The sequence below is a fragment of the Ochotona curzoniae genome, unplaced genomic scaffold (assembly GCF_017591425.1).
Source record: "Ochotona curzoniae isolate NIBS_2020 unplaced genomic scaffold, NIBS_Ocur_1.0 scaffold_4701, whole genome shotgun sequence".
In the NCBI taxonomy this organism is placed as follows: Eukaryota; Metazoa; Chordata; class Mammalia; order Lagomorpha; family Ochotonidae; genus Ochotona; species Ochotona curzoniae.
In genome coordinates this window covers 45,803,580-45,831,481 of record NW_024467122.1, presented here as the reverse complement: position 1 = coordinate 45,831,481, position 27,902 = coordinate 45,803,580, and the positions used below count along the sequence as shown (strand labels likewise).

At 39.0% G+C, this 27,902-nt stretch overlaps 1 protein-coding gene across 5 annotated transcripts in view; it reads right to left on the bottom strand.

The window, feature by feature from the left end:
- Positions 1 to 27,902, bottom strand: part of CDIN1 (CDAN1 interacting nuclease 1) — a 202,637-nt gene that overhangs the window by 90,835 nt on the left and 83,900 nt on the right. For all 5 annotated transcript variants that reach the window (XM_040970017.1, XM_040970019.1, XM_040970018.1 and 2 more), the window contains 3 exons: positions 15,220 to 15,299; positions 14,767 to 14,816; positions 10,392 to 10,459 (listed from right to left, as the gene is read on the bottom strand). In XM_040970017.1, coding sequence (XP_040825951.1) covers positions 10,392 to 10,459; positions 14,767 to 14,816; positions 15,220 to 15,299 — 198 coding nt within the window. The remainder of the gene's footprint in view (positions 1 to 10,391; positions 10,460 to 14,766; positions 14,817 to 15,219; positions 15,300 to 27,902) is intronic.

Below are 27,902 nucleotides of genomic sequence, written 5' to 3'. Positions count from 1 at the left end.
GGAAACGGAGCTGCTGGAATTAGAACCAGTGCCCAGATGGGATTCTGGCACATGCAAGGTGAGGATTTTAGCTGCTAGGCTACTAGATGGACTTCTTCTCTAGTCAGTGTTGCCATTTATGTCATTAATGTTCTTTTATTAATTCATATATACGCAAGTGAAATGTACATATGGTTAAAATTTCCAAGTGGAAACTAGATGTTTAGGTAATCTGTTGTTCTTTCTTTTTTCGTTGAAGAAAAAAAGTAAGAATAACATTTGAAAGGGAAAAGAAAAAATAGTGATAGAATAAAATAGTACTTTCAGTTTAACTTTCTCAAATGATTAGAAATGGATATGAAATCAAAATTTGAATCCTGTAACCCTGCCTCATTCAGGGAATATGGCAAATTCTAGTTTAAAGAAATCTGACATATTTCATTACTATTCAGTCTAATATCATAATTCAAGTGTTCACGATCAAAATACAAGTGTCTATCACTTAGAGGCAAACTTGATAGCCTCCAGACTCACAAATTTAACTTTTCATATAATGACTGCCTCATGAAACTATTTCTGAGTACATGAACTCCTCAATTTGTGCATGAACAAAGTAGCCAAGTAGGTAAGTGATGACCCCAAGCTTAAGCAAACACCTCAAAGTAATAAAGCTATAAGACAGATGTCCATCAAGTTCCAATTGGTTCTACCAGGCTATATTCAAGTATTAATTAGGAAGTGGTGCCGGGACATTCTTATTTTCTTCCTCGAACATTCTGAAGTCCATGATGGTGGCTGACTATTGGTCAGGTGTTACTTTACATGACACTTGCCTGCAGAGGAGATGAACTAAATCATTTCTTGATTTCTCACACTCCAATGGTCCTCTCTCACATTCAACTTAAAATCAATAAGACTGCATCATAGCTAAAACTGATGCTAATTTTTCTTTCGCAAAACAACACAGACCTTCATTTATTTTTAAGTTGTCAGGCTTGTCTTTAGAGGGTATTTTTAAAATGGAATTACAGATGGTAAAGAACATTGTGAAAGTTTAATTTCTCTGGCCTTTGAATTACCCTCTCCTCCAAATACCCAAAATATCCAAAGCAATTACATACTAATTACACAATCTCTTCTTTCTTTTTTTTTTTTTGTTTTAAATAAAGGGATGATTTTGAGTCAGCGAACAAAACACATGTGAAAGTAGTTAACATATACTTAAGAAGCGTAGAGGGCATGAGGAATACCAAGGTTTTAGATCTTTTGTTTGGTTGGTTTTATTAAAAGCTTTAAATGGAAGAAATATGGCTGATCACCACCCCCCCAAATATCATATAAAATTTCAGTTTACAACATTTGAAACTGAAAATTACCTTCTGATTTGCTTTTTAACCATAAATTTCTCAAAAGGTATCTAAAAGGCAACATGATTAAAATACACTAGATGATCAAAAGTAGCACCTACTACATTGTGGAAGGCAAAAAGGTCTGACAGAAGCACAATTTAAAAATACAGCCTATTTTTTCTACTTAGCAGTTTACATTGTATGTGTGTGCTTGTGTGTGTATAATTTCCACCCCCCCAACAGTGTTAAATTTAATACTTGGAGGTATAATCTTTGTTCTCCAAATTTTTATATTCCCAGAGCTCACACTGCACAGCCATTGCTATACAATTTAAGAAGTTAGCAAAGCCTTCAGTAACAGATGTTAGTGTGAAATGCAAACCTTGTGCAAAGGTACATGGAACAGAGATATGCATTTAATGGGGAGACTGGTGGAACAGATAAATGAAATCTTTATGGGGCCCAAAATTTCATTACAGCCATTAGTTTCAACCTCTTCCCCTAAAGCCTCTTATCAAAGCCACTAATAAGGACTGCAACTGACTGCTCTGACCTTGTCCTTTGCTTATGTCTTTAGGGGACAATACCAGTGGAAATTGAAGTGCCCTAAAGATAGGAAACAAATGGGAGGTCAAGAAGCTGGGGTAGTGTAAAGAGCGGCTAGGTAGGCTAATCCCTGCTGACTGGTGGCTGTGGACACACAGAGGAAATGATTATCAACCACAGAAAGACTTTTCCTTATTTGACACCAAGTCATCCTCAATCCTTTCAGTTTGTTGCCACATAAGAAGAGACATATCAGCTGGTGGAGCAAAGAGCTATTGGGAGGACCAGTTGTGATGCAAAACCTAAGGCTAATTCCTTTTTAACACACAAGAGCACTGGATGAAAATGAGAGCCCTTTCTAACTCCAAAATTCCAACAAATGACCATTTTAAGTTTTGTCTCAATGCTTTTTCTTCTCTTTTCTCTTTGTTGCAGCCATTGGTATCACATCTTTTTGTTCCTGAACCAATCTCAGTTCTCAATGGTGGTAGACATATTAGCAGTTCTGAGACATACAGAAGATTCTCCTAAATGGACCGATGCAGGTGAGCATATCCGCAAACACAGGATCACATGGTCAAGGAAGCAATAACAGTAACTAATTTAATCCCCAATGCCTTTTTGTTGTGAAGAGCAAAGCCTTAATTTTTAGCTAAATCCCTGAATAATTCCCTGAGATTTCTGACTTTGCCATTCTGTCTGGCACTGTTCCCTACTCTCATGATGTGATTCTGGTGGGTGTTATTTGATAAGGTCACCAGACAAGAGTGGACACTTAACCTTGACCCAGACTAGCTGATTAGAGACCTTTCTGAGGTTTGTTGGGGTCAAAAGGGAATCACTAACTTTTTCTCTAGGATTATGAACTAATAGGATTAAACTCACTAGGAGCTTCCAGTGATTATCTCTGTTACCTGAGAATGAAGCCAACTCAGAAAAATGCCAAACAGGAGATGGAGAAAAGCAGTGGTACTGACAACATTTCATCCTCTGGATTCTAAGTGCAGTGAAAGAAAAATTTCCTCGTTTGGACTTCCAAGGGAATATTTAACTAGTCAGTTCTTTCTGTATGTGTTATCTGTAGTTGTCACTTACAACTAAAGCAGTTCCAGTAAGTTGTCAGTGGCTAAAACAGCAGATGCTCTGCAAGCTTAAGTTCCCTGTGCAGAGCAATGCTGGAAGGGCCATAGGCCTTGAGCAGACTACCATCACAGGTGTAAAGGACAGCCGTCCTTCTAAGTCTCAGAGAGCATTTTCACTGTCAGCAGCACACAAAGTCCATGGTTCTTTTATTTCAGTCTCAGGGAGATACACATACATATTCAATAAAGGAAATAAGGCAGTCCCTAACCATGTAATAACTTTAGAACGTGGTGAACAGAGCCTGAATTCACACCTTACCCCAATATTCATATACCTATGTGTCTAAAAACTGCATTTTATTTTTAACCTTCTGATAGGTAGGAATGCAAAATGTTTGTTTTTTTATGAAAAGTCTAATCATCTCAGTTCTCTTTAGCCCATCTAACCATATGTTTTATTTCTAGTCCCTAGTTCTCTACTGCTAACATCTGTATGCAAACACAATCTTAGTATGCTAAACCTAATCTGCTCCTGCTGCCTATTCTTCACCTGAAATCATAATCCCCTGTTTGTCACATCATAATCACTTCCCCAGCAGAGCACTGTTGCTTTTGGTGGGGAATAAAGCAGCAGGAGCAGATAAACTCTTGGAAACAAAGATCCTAATTTCTTACAGCAAGAGACATTCTTTAATAAGCCTACTTGGCTTTACAGATTATACACTCCTGGAGCCCCCACAGAGAAACATGAATGTTTGAAAAGCATCCATGTACAATAGGCTGGTAGGTCCTAATATAGAGGGTTAGAGGGTAGGTGAGGCAGGGATAAAGTAAATGCCTCTCAGGTGTCACTCAAAACACTTGTTAGTATCTACTAACAGTGTAATATTCACTGGAGAGAATAAAATATCTCTGGAACCATCCTTATTAAGCCAAACTTAACAAGAATTTTGCACCATACATGACTGTGGAAATCACTAATGAAAGTCCCTCTTACTTGGAGATAAGCCAGCTCATGGAGGGTGGGTGGTTATCTTGGTCTTTGGGATGAGCTCATTTGTATTCTTCCTAACAGGCTGTCTTTTTTCACCATCACTATTTCCCTTTCCTCTCTTGCTTTTCTGTCCAAAGCACTGAAAAAAATCCCATAAAAACCAGAGCACACCAAAACAAAATGAAAAAGAAAACTTATTCTCCTAAGGCTCTTTAGAGATACAAATTAAAGCATCTCCAAGAGCAGATACAACACATTGTCTATTTTGTTGACAATGGCGATGGAGTGAATGCTTAACAGGTGATAAGAACAATCACAATTCTTAGAGATCGATTTGAAGCTTAAGAAAATGTCTAGGAGGGAAGTGGAGAAAAAGGGTTGGGAAAGGTTTATTGAGGAGATCCGAGGCTGTATCTAGAGTGGAGTAAGTTCTGGGGTTTCATCACAGTTACTATAGATAATGTTAGTCACCATGTATTTTGCTCTCTTTAAAAAAAAGATTTATTTATTTGAAAAGAGGGTGTTGGAGGAAGGAGACAGAAGGCAGGGAGAGAAAGGGCAAGAGATCTTTAATCTGCTGATTCATTTCTCAGATAACTGCAAGAGTAAGATTTTAGACAGGATTAAGCCAGGAGCCAGGAACTCCATCCTGGCTTCACACATGAATGGCAGGGACCTAAGTCCTTGGGTCATTTTCTTCTGCCTTATTTGGTACATTAGCAGGAAACCGGACTGGAAACAGAATTGTGGGCTATAAATGGTACTCCCAAAATGGGATAAGGTGTCTCAAGCAGCTGCCTAATTCAGTATATGACAATACTGGCCCTGCTGCAACAGTCACCAGCATGAGCTGGAACTGGGGGCAGACCAGGCTAGGTCAGGCTACAGTACATGCTGGCAAATGCTAGGTGAGATGGACTGTGCCAGACTGGGCTTTGTCACAGCATTAGCTGGCAAGTGCTGGGACTGGGAGCAAATCCTGTTAAGCTAGACTGCAGAACTACCTGGAGAGTATAAGATCTGGAAATGGGAGTGGGTGCAGTAGGGAACTGTGGGTACCTCTCTGATAGGCTGCAACTCCCACTGGTGAGCATGAGAACCAGGTTTGGGAGAGGGCCTGGCTAGATAGGCAACAGTACTTGATGGCTTGAGTGTGGGCTGGATAGTGGGGTCAGATGGGTTGAACTAGGCTTCAAAGCCAATTGATGTGTAGGAGAGCTGAATGGGTTGTGGGACAAACTGGACCAGTCTGCTGTACATACCAGCAAGCACAGGAACCAGTGTTAGGGGAGGGCCTGGTGGGGGTCAATGGGGTTTGCTCCAACTAGACTACAGTTCCTGCTGGTGTATCTGAGGGCTGAGTGTGAGGCAGGCTGGGTTGGGCTGGGCCATAGCATCCTTTGGTTTGTATATGAGATGTGGCTGGAGACAGAAATGATCCAGCAGTTGCAACTACCAGTGTGTATATAAGTTGATGTGGGTGACAACTGAGCCAGACCCTGTACTGGCAAGCACACACAAGGCTCAGCTTTGGGGTCATCTCAAACAAGGTCTCTTTGGGGATCTTCCTAACTGAACTGCTGGACTACACCCAAACTATGGGGAGAATGGCAGGATTGGTGGACTGACCCTAGAGTGCATGTGTCAGACCTGGACCTCCTTAATGGATAAGATAGAGCAGTGGATGGTATACCTGGATGCACACTGAAGATAATGGCAGTCCACTGGAGCCTGCAGAGGACATCTGGTATCACAGCAGAATATGGAGGGCAGGAAAAAAATGGGTCAACTATCCCAGCCAAGTGTTGACAGCAAGTATCTGCACAAATGGAGACTCTAAGGTGGATTATATCAGTCAACAGAACTTGGAAGGATTTCCTCATCTTTGCAGTGGCAAGATCCACAGCATTTCAGAACTATTGAAACCATTTATGTAGAATCCTCAGAGCAAGCGCCACATCAGGGACCCTGGGATGATATTGGGTGGCCATTCCCTATCCCTGGGTGCTGAGGTGGTTGTAAGGCTGTGTGTGGCTTTTCCCCCTTATTTCTGCCTCTACCCCAGATACAGGAGGAAGAAAAGGAACATTTGGAAACAATGCTCTCACCCACTTTACCCTCACTCCTGAACAACCACGTAAACATTAGCAAAGAACAATGCTGGCTTTGACTACTTTTTAAATTAACAAATAAACCAGCAAAAAAAAAAAAAAAGAAAAACTTTGAGAAAAGATTTTGAATGCCTTCACTATAAAGAAAAGTTAAATGCATGAAGGTATTACAAAATATTCTCCCTGTTAGGTATTACAAAATGTGTACATCCAATGAATTATTATATAGTACACTAAACATGCACAGGTTTTATATATGCTAAACTAGAAAGGAGGGAAAGAAGGAAGGAAGGTAGGAAGGAAAGAGGGAAGAAGGAAAGAAGGAAAAAAGGAAAAAGAAGAAATGTTATGTGTTGGGTACATCTAAGCCTGGAAGACATCTGAGACTTTAAATACTGATCAACAGATGTTAATTCTAAATTAAATCTACCAAAATATACTGAAACTTAAATTTCTCTGGAGGGTTCGATGTATGATTCAACTTAAGGGAAAGAAAGTTCTTCAACCCTAATGGTGTCTGCCCATAACAAGTACTGAAAAGATTAGATGGTTCAACAGTACAAGAGACACATTAATGAACTCAACTAGTTATTCTAGAAGTACATGGTACAGGATGGTGCTTTTGTGTGGTAGAGTGTGCAGATGAACAGGTAAAAGTCTAGCGTCATTTCAGGTAAAACAGTTCATGACGCAGCAGCGTTTTCTTCACTTGCAAGGTGAAGACTTTTATACTGACTTTTAGTATAACTTGTACATATTTTACATAAGTTCAATAACGACTGCTTGACAACAGCCTTGATTTAATCTATTGTCAATACATGAAATGAGCACCTACTAAGTGAGCTGCAGTAGAGAACCCCATTCTCACTGGGACAAATATGGCCTGTGTGCACAGCTGTGAACACTGGGGCAGGGAGCAAGTACCCATAACTCGTCCCCTTCATACTAACTAGTGGTGTTCTTCACAGATAGAGAATGTACTCAACAAATATTACATGAAAAGAATGAAGAATGAGTCAATAAAAGAACTGTAATAACTCTCAGCTCTTGATATATTAGAAAACAGGCATCTGTTTAGGACGTGTGCCCCCACTAAGTTGTAGCTTTATGAAGACAGGGACTCCCTCTGATTTGTGTGTTTTTCTGAAATCACATGGAACTCAGGAATTTAGTTGAGGAACAAAGACACAAATATATAAACTAAAAAATTTTGGTTGGAGAATGAGGAAATTTATTCAACTGTGGCAACAAACTCATTTGTAGAAGTATGAAATGGAAACATTTATAAGATGAGATAAATCCACATGAGTCCACTAAGTCTTTATCAAGGACTATTATTTATGCTTTCTTTCCCACTGTGCTGGCTTAAGCCTTATGTCAAGGAACTACATAGTTTATGGCTATTAATCAAGGAAATTTAAGAAAATATTAAAGTGAGAGAAAAGGTGATTTATTTTCCCTTTCTATTGCCGAGAGCTCAGGTAAACTATGTATTTTATAAAATAGCATATAGAATACAATTGATACAAAATTTAGATTGGAATGGAAAATATCTTGGGGAGAGTCGTAATTCTCCAAAAAGAGTTACTATACAAGCATAAACAAGAACAGTAAGAGTACTTGTTTGTTGAAAGTAATCTAGACCAACAAAGTGAGAAAGATTTACTCCTGCTTATAGAGGAATCTGACTGCACTGTTTCAGCAACAAAATTCAAGGTGTATTCATAGAAACAAGAAAGAATCAGATCATATTAGAGGTCTATTCACATATCAACATTTTCCGCAGTTGTATTTAAAAAGATGATCTATATGAATTTGCCTGGCACAGTACTTCAAAGAAATTAATCACTGTGAAGGAATATTTACAATTTAAAAAACAACAACCTCATAACAATATTTCACATAAGCCTTAGATTGTTCATGGTTTAACTGTAAACAAGCATATGTCAGTACTACATTGAAACACTTAAAATGCACAGAATAAATTAACAAGTTCTTTGTATACTGATGAGGAAATGCCTGAAAACAGGACTGAAGTTGTACAGAATCAGTAAAACTTCCCTAGAACTCATTTATTTTAAAAGATCAGTTAGATATTATCCTCGGGTATGCTTCCATAAAATAATTACCTCTATGTCCAACAGCATAGAAAAATTGATGGGGCCATCAATTTCAATTTTATGTCCCCTTGTGTACTTGAAAGGGAATGGAAATGACTCCTAAACCACATTTCTACACTACCTTTTGTCAGCCATAGTGAGTCCAGTCTAAAGACACTCAGGTTCAGAAAACAGAGGATGCAGAACTAAGATTGAGCCACAACTAAGTTCTTTGCTGATTCTTCCATTTGGAGTCTGCTGGTTCTTTGAAAGGTAACAAGGTGTCAGGCAAAGAAATGGGATTGAAGGTCAATGAGCAATTGAAGCCAAGAGAGTAACGCCCATCAGTGACTTAAAACCAAACCAAACCAAAACAAATCAAAACAAACAAACAAATAAAAAACCAAAACACGATATCTGGCCGTGCCATAAAGGGCATTATTTAAGTGAATAATATGATCAGATATTCCCTGCTGCTGGCAGAACTCCATAGGTCTGAAATCCATCTCATCATTCATTTTGGGTAACCCCTTACAACAGGCTCTGGGGTATACATACTCTATTTTTATTATACATATATAAAATATATTTTCAACATACGATATCTGTTAATATTTACACAAAATAATGCAATGTTTTGATACATGTGCACACTGGGCAATGATCAGTTCAGGCAATGATTAATTTGGGACAAATCATCACCTTAAATTTCTGTTTATGACAAGCATAATTGAAATCTTTTGTAACTATCTTGGAGTGTACAATGCATTACTGCCAACAGTAGTCACTCTGCTATGTCATACAATACTATAACCCATTCTTCCCAATTAGCTGTTAACATTGCACCCAGAGCTACCTGTCCGTCTCCTCCCTCTCCAACGCTCCTCAGATTCTGTCAACTACTAGCCTAGCATTAACTCCCATGATATCACCTTGTTAAGATTTCACATGAGTAAGACCACGTGGTGTTGGACTTTCTGGGATCTGATTTACTTCACTTACAGATTGTCATTGAAAACAATAGGGTTTCCAATTTCTTAATGGCTGAATAGTGTTCTACTTCTCATATGTTAAAAAGGCAATTTCTTCTCAATTTATCCTATCTCCATAGGTCAGTCAGTTCTATTTCTTATATGAAAAAAACTTGTTGCTACCACATATTGAATTTTGATTTAGAAATTTGAGACTACTTTCCCAATTTATCTACTTTCTTCAGCTCTAACTAAAGAATGATTATCTCCTCCAGTTCAAGTTATTGTCTTATAAACTATCCAATGCCATTCTCTATTTTGTTAATAAAACACTGACCTCTAAGAATTAGAGTCTATTCCCTGCAGGTCCATACCAAACATCCTTTTTAAATTCGAAATAGATAATTATTTCTCTGAATTTGACCTTCTGTGGGCAGTTATTTATCCCTTCTGTGACAAAAATCATATAATTCAGTGTTCTTTGATTTTTTTGGTCCTAAAAAAAGATACTATGCAGACTCTTCAGTTCTCTATAACATAGATTTGTTAATAAACCAATCTGTATGGAACCTTCACAAACTGTCACATGTAAAACAGATAAAAGGAATTCACTCCTTGTGGAGTGTGTTATGGGTTGTGTGATAAGTTATTGCATGAATGTCCTTTGAGGCTTACTTTCTAATGCTTAAAAGATGCCTTCAAAGAGGTAGCAACGTGTAACAGGATTCTACACTGGCAAGCAAACACACATATGAGTGGAATTTCAAAAAATAGTACTAAATCCATAATGATAATTAATGTTTGACAAAAAATAATAAAAATTTAATATTTTTACTTCATATAAAAGGATGACCCTCTTCTATACATGACATAAACATACCTAGCATGAATTTTTTAGCTGTTCTTTTTAATGTATAAAGCATTTTATAGGCAACATTTTTTTGTTTCCTTTTCTCATAAGGTCTAGATTATGGTTAATATCTCATGACACCAAAAGTAATACTGAAACAGATATTAAAGCATTTTTTTAGCCACTTATTCTATAAAATATTAATTGCAAGCCTGTGCATGGGCTGTACATATGGGGGATTAGGTAGCTGAGTTCCTGCTCAGTTCTAAATCAATAAAAGATAACATGCACACCATCAATCATGGTTCACTCTTCCTGTACTACATAATAACAGCAAGTAGAAGATTTTAAAAATATATATGTAAGTACTCATGGAGCTATTATAAGCTAGAGGGGTGAGCAGTACTTACCTAGGAAAGACAGATTTTTCTCTAGAAGCAAATCTCTCAGTAGGACTTCATGCTCGTGACCAATGGCACTGAGGAGTTTTAGTTAAGGAGGGGATTGCAGACAAAATGAGTAAAAGCTCGTAACTCGGTCCATACTCTGAGATGACATGGAGAATCACGGTAATTGTAACAATCATTTCCACCTGTAATCCACATCGCTGAGGAAAGATATATGCAAATATCTCTCCCTTCATTTACATGATGCAATGGGGTTTTCTTACAAATATATATTCTGGTAAAGATTTGATGTCTTTTAACTTATTTCAAAAAGAGAACAGAGAGGTTGTTTATATTACTCAGTTATCATGTTAAGTAAGCACTTTCTAGGGAGAAGAAAAGAATATCAGCCAATCTTTGGTTCAAAAGAGTTACCAGCCTTAGAAATTTTTGTAATTCTTCTATGAATTCATTCTTTGCATGGAGCCAGAATCCAGCAGCTACTGTTTTCACTTTGACTCTACTGTTGACGGTCTTCTATGAGTTGGGTAGCCAAACAACTGACTTTTTGAGAATACATGCAATAGGAAGTAAAGCTATACTGTAGAGAAATGTGGATTAGGGTGTGGGCACAGTGGTTGGAAACAGGCTTTTTCTTCATAATTGTGCATATGTACACATACTATATAAGTGCAAAAACACATGAACACACAGATCTTTTCAGTGCTCAGTATGTGGCAGGCAGTGTATTAAATGATTATGAATATTACAATTGCTATGAACTGTATTTTATAGACAAAGAAACCGACAGGTAGAAACTTGTATGAGGCCTGAATTGTGTGGCAAAGCGGAGAATGAGATCTCGGCAAATTCCAAGTTTATGACTGCCATGCAGCTTCTCAAAAAGTATTATTACTCTTTAATAATAAGAAGTAATAGTTTATATTGTTGAAATGCTAACTATAATGTCACTGTACTGAGCACTCTGAGATTCAATCTTACTCCATCTCCACCAAAGCCTCATGAGCAGACACTATCATCAGTCCTCTAACAGCCAAGGGAAAGTGAGGTTCAGGCAGGCTGAAAAACTTGTCGAAGTGGGATTTGCAAATCTGGTCTATTTTCTAAAAAGATGAGAATTCATAAAATCTGAAAAGGAGGGCCCTCCTATTCTGATACTTCAGTTGGTGCATTTGATAACAGTTACATGAATCACTGCTTTCACTTTCCATTCCACCGAAACCGCAACCTGTTTACTTCAATACGTGGCTTACTTGAGGCTGACGTTCTTTCTCTTGCAGGAGTTCAACCTACACCAAGCAAAACTGATATAATTTGTAAAAAAGAAAAACAAAACAAAACAAAACAAAAAATCCCAATCCCTAGAAAATTATCCTATCTTTCATTACATGCACATTTAAACAGAAGAATATTGTTTAAATCTTATTATCTTCTTATTTATTATTTTGTATTTTAAGAGGAGTGGTCATTTATGTTCACAATCAACGCAAGCCCCGTGTCATTTTTGCTGCCTATCCCTTCATCTCCAACAATGCACATGCCCATGCTTGCTGAATTTCTAATTGGGAACAAAATAAAGGACACTGATTTTTAAATCACTGAATTTGCACACATTTGTAGAGTCCACTGAACATTTTTGATGAATGCTGCTCAATGGTCTCTCATTACTAGGGACATCACACATTTTAGAACTAAATTATTTACTGCTATTCCACACAAATGTGCTCTCACTTTTATTGTTGTAAATTATTTACATCTACAATGTTGAATCATGAAACTGAGGTTACTGATGGTACAGAAATGAAACCCACAGCATCTGAAGTTTCCTGCATCATTATCATTCTCAACTCCTGTTCAGACTTCTGTCTAATAATTGTGTCCTGGCATCAATGCTTTACAAAGCTGAGTTGGCTGGTTTTTCACATTTTTCCTATTTGAGTTTGGGCTGTGGAGAGAAATGCGTGAGTAGACTTGGCTACATAAGAAGAAACAGCCGACACCAAGAGAAAGAAAGTACAATAACAATGGGCATCCTTTTTGCTACTGTACTTCCAGTGGATTCTTACTCATAAATAACCAAGTAGAACTTACTTTATTCTACTTAAACAAATGTCTACAGGTAAAATTTTTGTAATGGTGCAAAAAAGGATTTTGTGCTTATTCTTTTCATTATCAGTGTACTGTGTTTCTTACAAAATAATGCAACTCCTTGAAAATAAGCAATGTGAGATCACCACAAAAGCAGCATTTTCACTCCCAGGGAAAACCAACCGTGTTTATTCACTGTGAAATCGAGCAATTCCTCTTGCTCAGACTGTGAAACATCTACACAAGCATATTTACAGTATATGAAACTGAAACTACTTCAATGCAAAGATCAAGCCAGTATCCCTATAATCTTTCAAGCCTGTTTCATTTTGCAAGGGAAATTTTGGAAAGACATCTTCCTTGATATGATTTGCTTCATATATAATGCAAAATACAGGCAACAAACCTTGTAAAAGCAGTTATTTCAGCAGTAATAGGCATAATGCAACTACAAAAAATTATAATCCAGTCATTGAATGCAATCTACAGACATACATCATTCTTTTTATCAATTGAAATCATGTACTACATTAAACTCTACTGGCAGTAATACAACCAAAAAAGGCAAGTGAATGATGGCAAAAATGTATGGAAAATACTCCAAACAGAATTTATAATGCTCTATAAGCAGAAACACTTAGACTTTGTCCATAATAATACCTTTTATTGATGTATGGCAGTGACCATGGGGCAAAACTTGTAAATAACCTCACAAGCCATTTTCTTCGCCAGCAATACAGCAATCTAGTTTCCCGTAAGCATCTCAACTATTACTGAAAAATAGCCTCCTGGCATTTACAAAGCAGTTGACTTCATACTTTAGTCCATGCATATATAATTAGATAGTTATATTTAAAATCAATATGCAATCCTTCAAAAGACATTATGCTTTTAAAACCTTAACTTTAAATTGATTTTTAACTATTTTATGTGCTTTAAAATTAACATGTAATTCAGCCCCAGATACTCTACCATGGTGTTAGTTGTTATTTGAATGTGCTAAACTTTATCAGTGTACCAACATGAGATTGGCACTCCTACAACTTTTAAGACCATCATTAATTTTATGTTGAAAATGGAAGCACTGTTTCATTTGGGTTTAACAAACAAGGCAGGCTTATGACATTACTGCATTTGTTATTAATGTAAAAAGCTGAGGTATTGGATAATTTTGGAAGAAGGCTCCAGCACGTGATTATTCTTCAAAGATTGGCTTTATCTGTGGAAGACAGGAATTTTCTTACAGACCACCTAACTGACCCTAAGCCTTTGTGAAGCAAGGGATACAATGGAACATCAGCATGCACACACAGGCACATACATGCAGGTGCATGTGCATACATCCATTGAACTTGCAAGAGTCCTCAACAGAAATTTTCCTGACTGGCAATCAGCGAGTCATACTTGGTCCCATGACATCCAATCCAGTACAACTCATGCAAGGAACAGTGTGTCTACTTTAGTGAGAGGTCTGAGGCACACAAGCTCTATTGGGTACTCTTGTCACCATGAACTACAATTTATTTTCCATTTAGATAATATTTTAGTAGATGATTATCAAAATTCTTACTGTTGCAAGAACACTATTAAATTTACTGATGAATAATATCCTGCATCTTAAAATAGTTACTACCCTCAACCTTGTTTTAACAAGTAACCACTATTAACTGCTTACTAATCTCAATGTTTTCAATGGAGAAGGACTGAACATCTGTTCTTATAAGTTTAAATTCATTCCAGAGGAAAAAATAAACTTAGTATCTATAAACATATTTATTAGGATTATAGTTCAGATTATAATCAGCATTTAAGTAATAAGAATCTACTGTCCTTTACAATGTGATGGTCTCTGGCAGCAGCATTTTAATCACATGGTCCTTTAGGTTAGGACTTAAATTTTATCCCCCTGAACTCAACTGAGTTTGGCACATTCTAAAGGGAACTTCACTATATTTTTAAAATGCTCACTGGAACAGTTAAATACCATTGGAAGGCAGTGTATTATCTGCCTCATGACGACTCTGTATCTTTAAACTCATTAAAAACCAAGCAGTTTGCAGGAAGCTTGTGAAAGTGCAGCTGCTGAGCTGACATCTTCCTGTGGCCAATCTGATTCTTAAGCTATTGAAAAGAATGTCTGCAGTGACCCTTCAGCTGATTGAATGTAAAATAGAAGAGTATGAAATGTGTTTTGTGAAGCAGAACTTTATGTCAGGTTAAGCTAGACACATCTCTTCCACTGAGTCTAAGCTCGTCAATTGTGCACCTAAAATTTTATGGCAAAGGATACTGTTTGATGCAGTCCACCAGTGGTCCATAACAGCAGTCGTTCACAATGCACTGCAGAGAAATAAGAGAAAGGGTCTAGGCTGGGGTGATTGCCAGAAAACAACAAACAAACAAACAAACAAAAAAGACCAACCAACCAAAAAAACCCTATTACAGTAAAACAATATCCTAAATGCAGTAATTACTTTTCTCTCCCTGTCCCCCCAAAAGAAAGCTATTAAAGGGCTGTTCAGATTTAATCACAGAAAACAAAAAGTGCACGCTTTTTATTCACTATAAAAGCAAGCTATTAAAAAGTGAAATGCTCTTCTCACAAATATTGCATCGCCATTTATGGTACACCCTGACCTCAGTGATAGTTTATGATGACAGTAATTAAATGAGGTTTAAAATCCTTTACTCTGCCAGGCAGATAACGGCACTGTCGCTGAAAATAGACAGCTGTGATTAATACCTGATAGACCTGATTTGCTAGAACTCCATCTGGAATCTGAGAAGGGTCCCGTAGCATACTGTTTATAATAGACTTTGAAGCTGTAGAAGAAAAAAGATGAACTATTAGGAGAGACTCAACACACTTTTAATAAAGCATGAAAAGTCACATCTACTTACCTACACACAAACCATGAAAATGGAAACATTAAGACTAACCATTGTTCCACTTTTTAAAATCTAAGCTTTAAATTAGATCATTTGCAAAGTATGGGAAGCAGGGCTGCCGGGATTAGAACCAGCGCCCATATGGGATCCCGGGCGTGCAAGGCGAGGACCCTAACAACTGCGCCATCACGCCGGGCCCCAAAAACAACTTTTAAGACAAAAAGCATTTCCATATTTTAGACCTTTTTCAAATATTTCTCATCAATTGACATGAACTACTATATCCATTTTCCAGAAGAGGCAAATAGGTAATGCTGAATGCCAATTCTTCAGCAAGAATCTTCAGTAAGAAAATGCATGTGTGTGTGTGTGTGTGTGCAAACACACAAGAATTTTTCAATCAAAATATGCACCACCCATTTGCAAATCCAGTGGAATTCACAAGAAACTGCTATAGAAGAAGGGAAATGAAAAGAGGGGGCATCTAATGCAGGATACTTTATTTGATGACATCCCTACAGTAGCAAGACAGGAGATCCTAGCTGCTCATTCTAGGCCCTGGCAGCCCAGCTGGCCAGAACTGCCCTTGATGCATGGCAGGAAGGCAAGTTTCTAGACTGAAGGGTAGTGAGGGGTTGCCTAGGAATTGATTCTTGCAGGTCCTCCAGAGGAAACACTTTAAAATATTTAGCAAAATGGCATAGAGTCTGTTCTATTACCTACTGGATAATTAGTTAATAAAATGAATGCAGATCACAGATATATATTATTCAAGTTCTGAGATGGTTTGTGGTCTCAAATTTCTACATTACATATTCTTAAATTCAATATCATAAGAACATAGATGTGACAAATGTTACCTAAAAACAGAAGTACAAGTATTGCCTGTTCTAGGTCATGTAGCTGCATGCTCACAGATATTCAAGAGCCATTTGCAAACTGGTGATTCACAGCTTGAGGAGAGACCACGTGAAATTCTAAAGTGCATGAGTTGTTTTCTCCAGTCCCATTTCTGCCACTGACTCTGCAGCCTATGTGGCTGTTCAAGTTTAATGTCTTCATCTGTAGGTCATACCGAAATTACTGGTAATGATTATTTGAAAAGGTTCTTCTGTAAGTCTTCAGAGACAAAAAGCTACAATAGCATTTTGTTAGAATTTAAGTAATGGTAAGAACCAAATCACACCCAGGCATTTGCTTCATAGAATCTAGCTGGATTCAATTATAATGAAAGTACCATGAATAACAAATATTGGGAACACAAAGCAGCAAACTATTATCTTGTGAAAAGAAAAGGACACCCAAGAAAACAGCTAGATATACCTTGACAGCATATATTAATGACACTAGATTTTCTACTTTTGTTCGTATCTACAATGCCATGATGCATTTAAATAGGTAGACAGATCTTCCATCTGCTGATTCACTTCCCAGATGGCCAGAATGGCCTGGGCTAGGTCAGGTCAAAGGAAAGAGGTTCTTCTGGATCTCTCCTATGAGTCACAGGGGCCAAAGCATTTGAACTACATCCTGTTGCTTTACCCAGGAGATCAGCAGAGAGTCGGATTGGAAGTAGAGCAGCTGGGACATGAACCAGTGTACATATGGGATGCTGGAATTTTGCAGGCAGCAGCTTGACTCGCAAAGCCACAAAACAGGCATATGTGAAATGTAATACATTTTAAAAATGTTTCTTACCTAAAATGTTTCTTGCCATCTAAAAAATTGGAAGTTCTATTTTTGAAGAACAAGGCTTAGGCATCTCTAGTGGGTCAACATTTTTTTTTTCTTAAGATTTGTTTATTTTTATTTGAAATGTAGATTTTACAGAGAGAGGGAGATAAAGAATGTCTTCAATCAGCTGGTTCACTCCCTGAATGACAACAACAGCCAGAGCTGAGCTGAATCCAAAGCCACGAGCCAGGCTCCAGGGTACCAAAGACACGGGTCATCCTCCACTGCCTTCCCAGGCCATAAGCAGAGAGCTGGGTCAGAAGTGGAGCAGCCAGGTTATGAATTGGTGCCCAAATAGGCTGCTGCTGCCATAGGGCAGATCGGCCTGCAGCACCACCACACTGTCTCTGTAGGGCAAGACCTTTAATTGTAGAACATAAGTCTTCTATATCTTTATTAAGTTTCTCAATATAAAAAAAAATCATCTATTTGTCCTACTGTACATGTGTCAATCTTTCCTTATAATTTTTCTCACATTTTACATTTTATTATTATTATTACCATTTTATGATACAGTTCCATAAGCTCCTGGTATTCCCTTATCCCAACCCCAATTCCCGCTCCCACCTAGTTTCTCTATATCATTACTAAAGTATATATGAAGTATATGAAGTATAGTTCTTCATACTCAGTCATATGTCCAACATTGTGGCCATGGACAATGGCAGAGAGTCCAGCATTCTATTGTCAAGATATAGTACACAGTTTCATTGTAAGTCCATCTTTGTCTGGAAGTAGAGATGCATACTACATTGTATCCTTACATCTGGATATGTTAGCTTCCATTACACAGCTACTGTACATCCCCTCAAATGAAAAGTCATAATACAAAATCAACACTAGAAAGAAAAACAGAAATTTACAATGCCATGAAGTTAAATAACATGTCACAGATATGACAGTCTCCATTACACAGCTACTATACATCCCCTTAAATGAAAAGCCACAAAACAAAATCAACATCTGGGAGAAAAAAGAAATTAACAACACCATAAAGTTAAATAACACTGCTACTGAATGACTAACGTGTAGCTGAAGAGATGAAAATCAAGAACCTTCTCACAGAAAATGATGCTACTGTATGATCTATGAGTCACTAAAGAATTTAATCAAAAGAAAGTGTTTTGAAGAGATGAAACTAACAGAAAACATCAAGACCTATGCGATATATGATTTTTGTTAGTGAAATGTATCTCTTCTAGACAACAAATAGATGGGTTTTGTTTTTTAATCCAGTCTACTAATCTATGATGTTTGATTGAGTTTAAGCCAGTGGGTGATATGAACTGGTTCAGCCTGGACTGCCCAAGACCTATGCCAAATGTATACCAGTGGGTATCTTTCTCTGGCCTGGTCTGGGTTGCTTCCTATTGTGGTTCTTGTGCTCACCTATAGGGACTGTGTCCCGACAGAGGAGTTTCCCAAGCTCCTCCATAGGAACTTCTCCCTATGCCAAATCTTGTGCATACTGGTAGGTCCATGGGCCAGCCCTACTTAGTCCACCTCTTGTCCTAGTAGGAACAGTGGCCTTTCTTGCTGGCCTTCAATCTATTCTGGTTCTTACTGTTGGTTGTTTCAGCTCAGCCAAGGCTCACACATGGCTCAGTAGCGGCAGAGACCTAGCCTTGTCAGTCCTACATCTACCCAGGTTCTCTAGAACACGAGATGATGCTGGTGTCTAGCCCAGCTAGGTGTACCCAGCCCCAGTTCACACTTATGCGTAGGGAGATTACAGCCATATCCAGACCAGAATGCAGACCCCACTCCAGCTCCCCAACCGAGCCTATTCCCAGCCCTAGATTATATGCATGCCAGTGGTTACTCTGACCCAGTTGGCTTAGCCCCTCGGCTGTCTTAGCCTGTGCCTTTGACTCTGTGGCCTAGTATTCCTGGCTAATGCAGACCAGTTGGTGTAAGAACTTATGCTCTTTGGTGTGACCTGTGCTCCATCCTGATTTCTGTTCTTCCTTGTGAGTTGAAGTTTGCTCAGCCCTGTCCGGTCTGCCCCCTTCCAGTTGCAGCTCAGCCCACCCCACATCCCATTTTAGGATGCATATTCAGGTCCTGCTGCCTTGACCTGCCCAGACTGTTGTCAGTTTCTTTACCCGTAAGTGATGGCAGGTCCCATGGTCACAGCTAGCTCAGTCCATCACCACTCCAGCTCGCAAGCTAACAAGCGAGACTTGTGTTTCCACAGGGTTCGGCCCATACTTCCCCACAGAATCTACCCTCAGACCTGGTTCTCTGGTGTGCTGATTAGTGTCTTGACTCTGCCAAGTGTGACCCGTCCACTGTTCCACCACTCAGTCAGTTACTGGTACCTAGCCCTGCCACATAGACCCCCATCCATAGCTTTCCTGAGGACTGGTGTGTGGTAGTCAGTGATGCCCTACACTAACAGCTCATCTCAGGATTCCCATTTGGGCTGGTGAATTACTCTGGCCCAAATTGATCTTATGGACTCTCCCCTCCAAGCCACCAGGTCTTTGTCCCCATGCTTGCCAGATAGTTCGTGACCCCGTTGCTGGGAATCACCCCAAATTCATTCCTCACCTACACTCATACTGGCCTTATCCATGGATGTCCCTAGATAGCAATTATATATCCTAAAAACCCCAGAGCTTGCCACCAGGCAGCCAGCAGGCAGAGCCTCGTGCAGTGGCTGCCCAAAGCCTAGGACTTGATCACTGTCTATTGGCATTGACTTTGGCCTGAGTCTCCAGCATTGAGTCTGGCCTGGTTGGGGCACCCCCCATAGCCACCACACTGCAGGGAGCTGCTTTTGCCCCAACCTCATGGGGTTGTTCATGTTCATGGCTGAACACTGCCCAAACTCTTACTGCTGTGAGACATAGCGGCAGGACAGAGTCAGGCATAGCCTTAACCCAGTTCCCAAGTTTGCCTCATAGTGTACTTACACTGAGGGAAGAGATCTCTTGGGTCTAGAGAAAGCCTAGGACTCGGTCACGGCCTGGCAGCAGTGACATTGGCCTGAGCCCTAGCATCAGGTCTGGCCTGGCTGGGGCACCCCCTCAGCCGCCACACTGCAGGGAGCTGCTTTTGCCCTAACCCCACGACCGAACCCATTCAGACTTAACTTCTACTACCTGGTCTCTCTGTGTAGCTAACATTCTCTTTCTTTTTCTTTCCCCTTCTTTTTAAATATTCCAGTTAATTAAATCATCATTATTCTTTTTTTCTCAGAAGTATTACATTCTGTATCTATTTATCTATTTTATGATTGATTTGTCTTATTTGAAAGTCAGATTTACAGAGAAATAGCTTGCCTTTCCTAGGCTAAAAGGAGAGAGGTGAACTGTAAGTGGAGCAGACAGGACAGAAAACATCTCCCATAAGGGACAACAACATTGCAGGTGGTAGTTTTACTGCTACACCTCAATGACAGCCCCTATTTATTTACTTAGGAAGCACACACACACACAAACAAACACACACACACACACACGGAAAGAGGAGAGAGCACGAACAAGCCAGCTTTCATGCACTGGTTCATTCCCCAAAGTCTGCAATGCCTGAGGGTAGTAGCCAAAGCCAAGAACTCAATCCAGGTCTTTCACATTGGTGACAGGAGCTCACTTCCTTAAGAAATCCCTGCTGGCTTCCAGTGTCTGCATTAACAAGAAGATAGGATCAAGAGTAGGAGCATGGTATAGTACTGAGGTATTCCAATATGTGATATGAAAATTCATATTGGCTTCTTATTGTTAGTTCAAATGCCTGTGTCTACTTTTAGTTCCTTGAATGTTTAAATTGAATGCTTCATCTTCATCCATTACTCCCTCATCTTTCTGTGAATAAGGAATTTAGAACAAAATATCTTGTCTCCCACCTCTATCAGCTCCATACTATACCATCTATTCAGCTTGTTCAATCATCGTGTGTAAACAGTTTTCCAAATAGTCCACAGGGTGGTTAATTTTATGTGACAACTTGACTAGAACAAGGATACCCAGATAGCAGTCAAACATTTCTTTGGGAATGTCTGTGACAGTGTTTCTGGATCACATTAACATGTGAAAATGATAGACTGAGTACAACACAGTGCCCTCCTAATAGGAGCAGTCCTCATCCAATAAGTGGAAGGCTACATTGGAACTAGAAGGCTCAACGAGAAAGAATCCTTTCTTTTAGCTGGAACGGTCCCTGAGCTCACCTTCCTCCCCTCCCTTTTACACTCTAATTCAAACACTGGTTTTCTTGTGTTTCAAGCTTGATGACTTTCAGACTGGGACTGTGACTATACCATTGACTCCCCTCGCTTCCCAACTCGTCAACTGCAGATCTGAAAATTAACCTCCACGATTCCTTATAACAAATCCCTCTCAGTTTCAAATGTGTCCTGTTTTGTTTCTCTGCAGAACCCTAATAGTTGCTTTCCATTTCCTTAAATACTCAATTATTTGTTATCCATCTGTTTGCCAATTTCCTTTTCAGCAGTATTTCTTGAATCCTACTCTCCATTTTTGTCATAATATTCTTGCTACTAAAGTATTGTATTAATAGTTCTTTCAGTTGGGGCTATTGTACAGTAAAACTTTTGGTCTTAACTTGTCTGGAACTAGTTTTATTTAGTGATTACTCTTTTTTTTTTTTAAAGATTTATTTTATTTTTTTTGGAAAGGTGGATATACAGAGAGGAAGATCTTCCGTCCGATGATTCACTCCCCAAGTGAGCGCAACGGGCCGATACTATGCCAATCCGAAGCCAAGAGCCTCTTCCGGGTCTCCCACGTGGGTGCAGGTTCCCAAAGCTTTAGGCCGTTCTCAACTGCTTTCCTGGGCCACAGGCAGGGAGCATCTGGATGGGAAGCGGGGCTGCTGGGATAGAACCGGCGCCCATATGGGATCCCGGGCGTGCAAGGTGAGGACCTTAACCACTGCGCCACCGCGCCAGGCCCATTAGTGATTACTCTTGCATGATGATATAATTCAGTATGGAATCATCAGCTGTGGGTTATTCTAATTCAGTTCCTTCAAGATAGGATTTGATTGTATCTTGGTTTCTATTACTTCTTACAAGAACCTGTCTAAAGTTATTTTTAGAATATATTTTATATTCAGTTTTCATCACTTTTTTTTTGATAGTCAAGAACTTTGTTCAATCTTTTTTTTTTTCCAATTTTTATTTTTACTTAGCCTGCTTGGGAATAGCTGTTTTATGAACCAAGTTATACAGGATTTGCACCTAATTTGAAATATTCCAAGTTACTATAGCTTTGCGCTTCACTCTCCTCTGAACTCTGATGGTGGACACCTGTTCTTCATATTCCTCCCTCAATGTTTCTTACTCTGATAAAGGTTCATAGTTTTCCTCTCTTCATTTTGTGTTATGCAACAGGCACTCTCCTTTAGATTTCGTCTAGATTTAACTCATCTTGTTCTAATTATTTTAATCTAATTTCTCTTCATCTTTTTGAATAATTTTATACAGTCGGCCCCCGTATCCATGGGTTCTTCTACATCTACAGATTGAATCAGTAGTTTTTAAAAGCTGCATCTATGTAGGATATATATATAGACTGTCCTTGTTTCTGTGTCTTAAATAACAAAACAATACTTTATATAGCATTTACAGAGTATTAGGTATTACAAGTAATCTGAAAAGGATATTCACAGGTTATATACAAATACCATGCCATTTATCTGACTCGAGCATCTGTGGGTTTTTCTTTTGGAGTAGAGTCCTGAATCCCAGTCTCCGATGAACACTGTGAGAGGGCTGTTTTTTATTCATGGAACGAGCATTTAACCTCAATAACTAATATTTAATTTATAATTTTTATTTTAAAAAATCGATCTACTCTTTTATCACTTATTTTCATCTATTCAGTTATTCCTGATTTATTTAATCAGTTTATATACATGTATTAGTTGCAGATTTGTTATATATGTATATTCTACCTGACATATTTAATTTACAATGTCTTTATTTTCTCATCTCAGTTCATTCCTTCACATCCTATTTCTTTGTTTGTCTATCTTCCCCATTGTAGTAAGTTTCTTTGTGTGGCTTCTACATGTTTACTGTGAGTTTATTTGCAGCAAGAATAATTTGAGCTGCATTGTGGAAATAACCATGACAAAGTGGCTTCATGTTTACTTTTGCAGAGACCAGTTTTTATTGTTATTTTCTTTACGTGGGCCTCCTGCAGTAAACAAGGGTATAAATTTGGATCTATTTTAATTTCTATCTTCTCTCCTAATACTCAATGCAAGGCTATAAATATTGAGCAAGCTTCCTTGGCACTGTCTTTTTTTTTTCTTTTTCTTTTTTTCTTGATTTAAACTATATATAGAAACTCATACAGCTCCTGATTGTGCAACTGTCCTTCCAGGAAGCTCTAAAAGCCCTCATGTCTATATGTAAAGCTAACCATCCCTGTTAACCACTCCCAACAGACACAGGTTCTCTTTCATTTTCTGACCTCTACAGATTTGCTTTAGTTTTGCTTGTAGTATGCTATGTATTTAAGATAATTTTAAAAAAGCTTATCATTTCTTTGTCTTTATCATGGAAGTAATCCACAAATGCTCTTTCTGCTCATTCTGTTGCATTCTTTGAAACACTTAAAAATCTGTGCCCTTTTTATTTTCTTTATTAACCATTTTTGATGTACAGTTTTAAAAACATAAAAAGGAAAGGTCCCTCTCAAAAAGGTGGAATTCCAAACAAGAGGGGTAGGTGCCTCCTAAACCCCCTAGTATGATCTCTCTGCTGCAAGACGTTGGCAGGACAAGGGAAGAATGACCACACATGGCTTGAAAATAACAGGTTTTCCTGAGTCCTTCCAAAGTCGCCAACATCTCCCAGGCCAAATCTCTGTGCTAATGGAAAACAGTACAACGTGTTTCTGTTGATGTGAGAATCAGTTTCACTGGAGTTTGAAATGTTATCTATAATCCACTGCTTTTTTTTTTTGGAGGTATGCATTAAAAAAAAAAAAAACTGCTTCTCAGCAGGCTCAGCATTTGGCAGTTGGGTTGGCTCAGTGGAAACAGCTTGTTCTTGGTGAGACCTCAACTGGAGCAGATCAGCCAAGTGCTTTCATGGTTGGTACAATCTGCACTTGGGCTGAGGCACTGGATTTGCACTTAATGGACCTCTCTAAAGTCTTCTTTAATACCTAATACTTCTGTAATACCTAATACTCCCTGAAATGGTGGATGGGTTCCAAGAATAAGCATCTCCCAAGAAGTAGGCAGCACCTTAAAGCTTTTTATGATCTAGTCTTGGAAGTCATGTAACAAGCCTACAATTTTATTTACTTTTCTTATACTTTCTGAAAGATAGCTGAACTTGGAATACAATTAGTTTTTTAAGCTAGATAAAGCAGTACACAGTAAACAGAGGTAGCATACAGGTGAGCAACTAGCCTGCTGCATGAGATTTCCACAGAACATTTTTAGAGTGTTTGTATTTGAGTCCTAGTTCTGCTTCTAAATCCATCTTCCTGCCAGTGTGCACCATGGGAGAAAGCACGGGATGACTCAAGTACTTTGCTCCCTGCCACACATACGGGAAATCCAGATCAAGTTCCGGGCTCTGGCTTTGTCGGGTCCGGCCCTGCAGTTACAGGTATTTGGGGAATGCGCCAGCATATGAGGTAGATCTCCTTCTTCCCCTCTCTCGCACACTGCCTTTCAAATAAAGTTAGCAATCTATTTACCAAAAACAAAACAAACAAAAACGGGCAATATAGAACACAGCACAGGCTGGACTCAGACACCTACCAGCTATGGTACCTTGACAAAATAATTAGTGTCTGTGACCCTCAGTTCCCTTGACCATAAAACAGAATAACACCAGTGCTTACTTTGCATCACTGCTGTAAAGATGAAATAAAATAACACACTATAAAGCACTTATGTATTTGAGGCCTGGACTGTTACAGCTGTTACACTGTTTGGTTGGCATTAGATGATCGAGGAGGCTGCTTTCTGCCTACCAAGCTTGCATTAGCAATAAGCACAGCATTACTCTCTATTGTCCACAGGATGAAACCAGAAGGACTTCATAAGCTGTGCTTGAAGGTAGGGGCCCTTTTTTTTTTTTTAAAGATTTATTTTTATTATTTTTTTCATTGGAAAGGCGGGTATACAGAGAGGAGAGACAGAGAGGAAGCTCTTCCGTCCGATGATTCACTCCCCAAGTGAGCGCAACGGGCCGATACTATGCCGATCCGAAGCCAGGAGCCTCTTCCGGGTCTCCCACGTGGGTGCAGGTTCCCAAAGCTTTGGGCCGTCCTCGACTGCCTTCCCAGGCCACAGGCAGGGAGCTGGAAGGGAAGCGGGGCTGCCGGGACTAGAACCGGCGCCCATATGGGATCCTGGGCATGCAAGGTGAGGACTTAACCACTTGCGCCACTGCGCTGGGCCCTAAGTAGGGGCCCATTCTTACCAAGTATATATTGCCATAGCCTTGGAGAGGCAGCAAGAAGTGAATCTAATTTAACAGCTTTAATTTGGTAATACTAGATTATCTCTGCTCTCCTTCTCCCAAACCCCACCCCTCTAAAGACACATCTCTTTGTGGTACTCGGTGCATAATCCACTATCAACTCTTCTCAAAAAAGAACTTGGGAGAAGCCCTTTCTACTTTTGTGGGTGAGAATGATACATTGTCACTCAGGGTGAGAGGCTTAGTTTGTGTTCTCTGTAATAGATGGCCCCAACTCCCTGTACCTCAGCTGGGAGATTGTCAAGTATCAGCAATCAAGCAAGTGAAGACTTCCCCAAGAATCATCAACATAATATCCATTTTTATAAGTCCTACTCTCCTTTTATAAGATCAGATAAATTGCCACATAAGGTGCTAAGGCAAAAATACAAGTGAATCGTCTGTAATGCCAAGCCCCTTGCAAGTCCTGCCTACTGCAAAGATAGATTTTACCTGAATTAAAACAAAGACTACATGGAGATGAGAACCGTAATCCAAACCTACAGATAGGTTTAACTATGATAGGTTTAACTATGGGTGGGTTGAATTACATGGCAAGAGTCAGAGGAAAAGCATGGCTGAGCTTTAGGGAAGATACAAAATAGGCTCTGGGAAAGCAAAATCTATGCAGTTACACCATAGTGTTGGAATCCAGTTTTTGCTCTACTGAGAACAATCGGTCACTGATAGAGAAGGCAGTTCCTGTTGATAATGCTCCAGTTTTCCCTCATTGTGTGGCTGCTCTGGAAGCTGATCCCCAAAATAAAGCCTTGATACCAGTGAGTACTGATTTAAGGCTTTTGGACATCAAGGTCAGGAAGGTCCCAGGCTACATCTCCATAAGGGTTTACCAATCAGTGTCTCTCCTGGACAATTTTGATATCACCTGTGGCCCAGAGGAGCCCTACTTATCCTTGCAACAGCTAGAATAATTCCTCAGGAAACCCAGGCATTGTCTCATGAACCCTCTCATGGCTCAAGAACTATCTCTAAAGCAGTTTTAGCCCATTTGGCAAACTGAATAAGAAATATCTTTTTAACATTATGGGATTCTATAGGAATACATTAAATTCTGCTCTGTAACTAGCATGTGATCATTTAACAAATAAACTACCAGTCATCAAGTGTAAAAGTATTATGTAAGGACAAGGGGAATACATATCCAAGGAGGAGTGTTCACAGTGATCAGAACTTGTCTCAGGAAACCTACAGCTATATTGTCAGTGTATACCATAATCTTTATCCTACAAATGTATGTCAACTGAGATTTATTAACCATCTGGTTAATGCCATGAACACAATTCCTTCCCAGATGACTTTCACCTCCCCCATGCTTCAACCTCATGTCCATCATGCTAATCTGGAACCTTTTCCTCAACTTTTCTTTGAGTGAAAACTTCAAGATCCTGTTCAATTCTTACCTCTTTTTTTTAAAGCCTACCCTTACCTTTCCAATCCACTTGTGTTCCTCCACTTCATACTGTGGAATGAGGGGAACTTGTATATTCTACCAATCACTTGACATTTTACTTAGGATTACTTTGTCATTTGTGGACAGGAGATTGAGCAAGATGCTAAAACTGTAGACTGCCACATTTTAAAAAGCATTGAGGGGAAAAAGGGCTGTTTCACCTACTGTACAACAAAAAAATGGCACTGTGATTCCTCAATATTGTCTGTATATATCTGGGGGCTTTTTCAAGGAGGAAGAATAAGACTCATCTTGTGCACACTCCAAGATGATAAAGAAAAAATATTCTACGTTATGGCTATTTCTGAAACTATAGTTTCAAGTTTCAGACTCAGTTTTATGTGACCCTAATCTGGTCTACTTAGATATTTTTTAGCCTTGTTCTTCATGACCCATATTTTTTTGTTTCCTTAATTGCTCCTCGCCTGCGAAATCTGAATCATGCACATACATTGATTATTGTGCAATATCTCCTAGAGGAACACAGCATTCACCTGGACTATGGAATCTGGCAACAATCTTGAAAGCAGGATGCTCAAAACAGCTACTAAATAAATTGCCGAATGAGGAAACTCATGAAGAAATTGAAAAACAAAAGAGAAAACTATTCCAGAGCCCTGCCTACATTCCATGCTCTAACAATGAATTTTAGGTATCTAAACAGATGTGACTTAGCTTGAGCCTTTTTCTTTACTGATGAGGGGGCTTTAAAAAACATGCTGATTCTTTTCAGGAAATTCAAACCAACATGGAACAGGGCACAATGGATCTTTAAATAAATGTTGGGAACCCCTAACAGAAAGCCTTAGAAATTAGGACACTTACTGTGTTTTACTGTGCTTACTGTGGACACAACCACAGTTACTACTCAGGG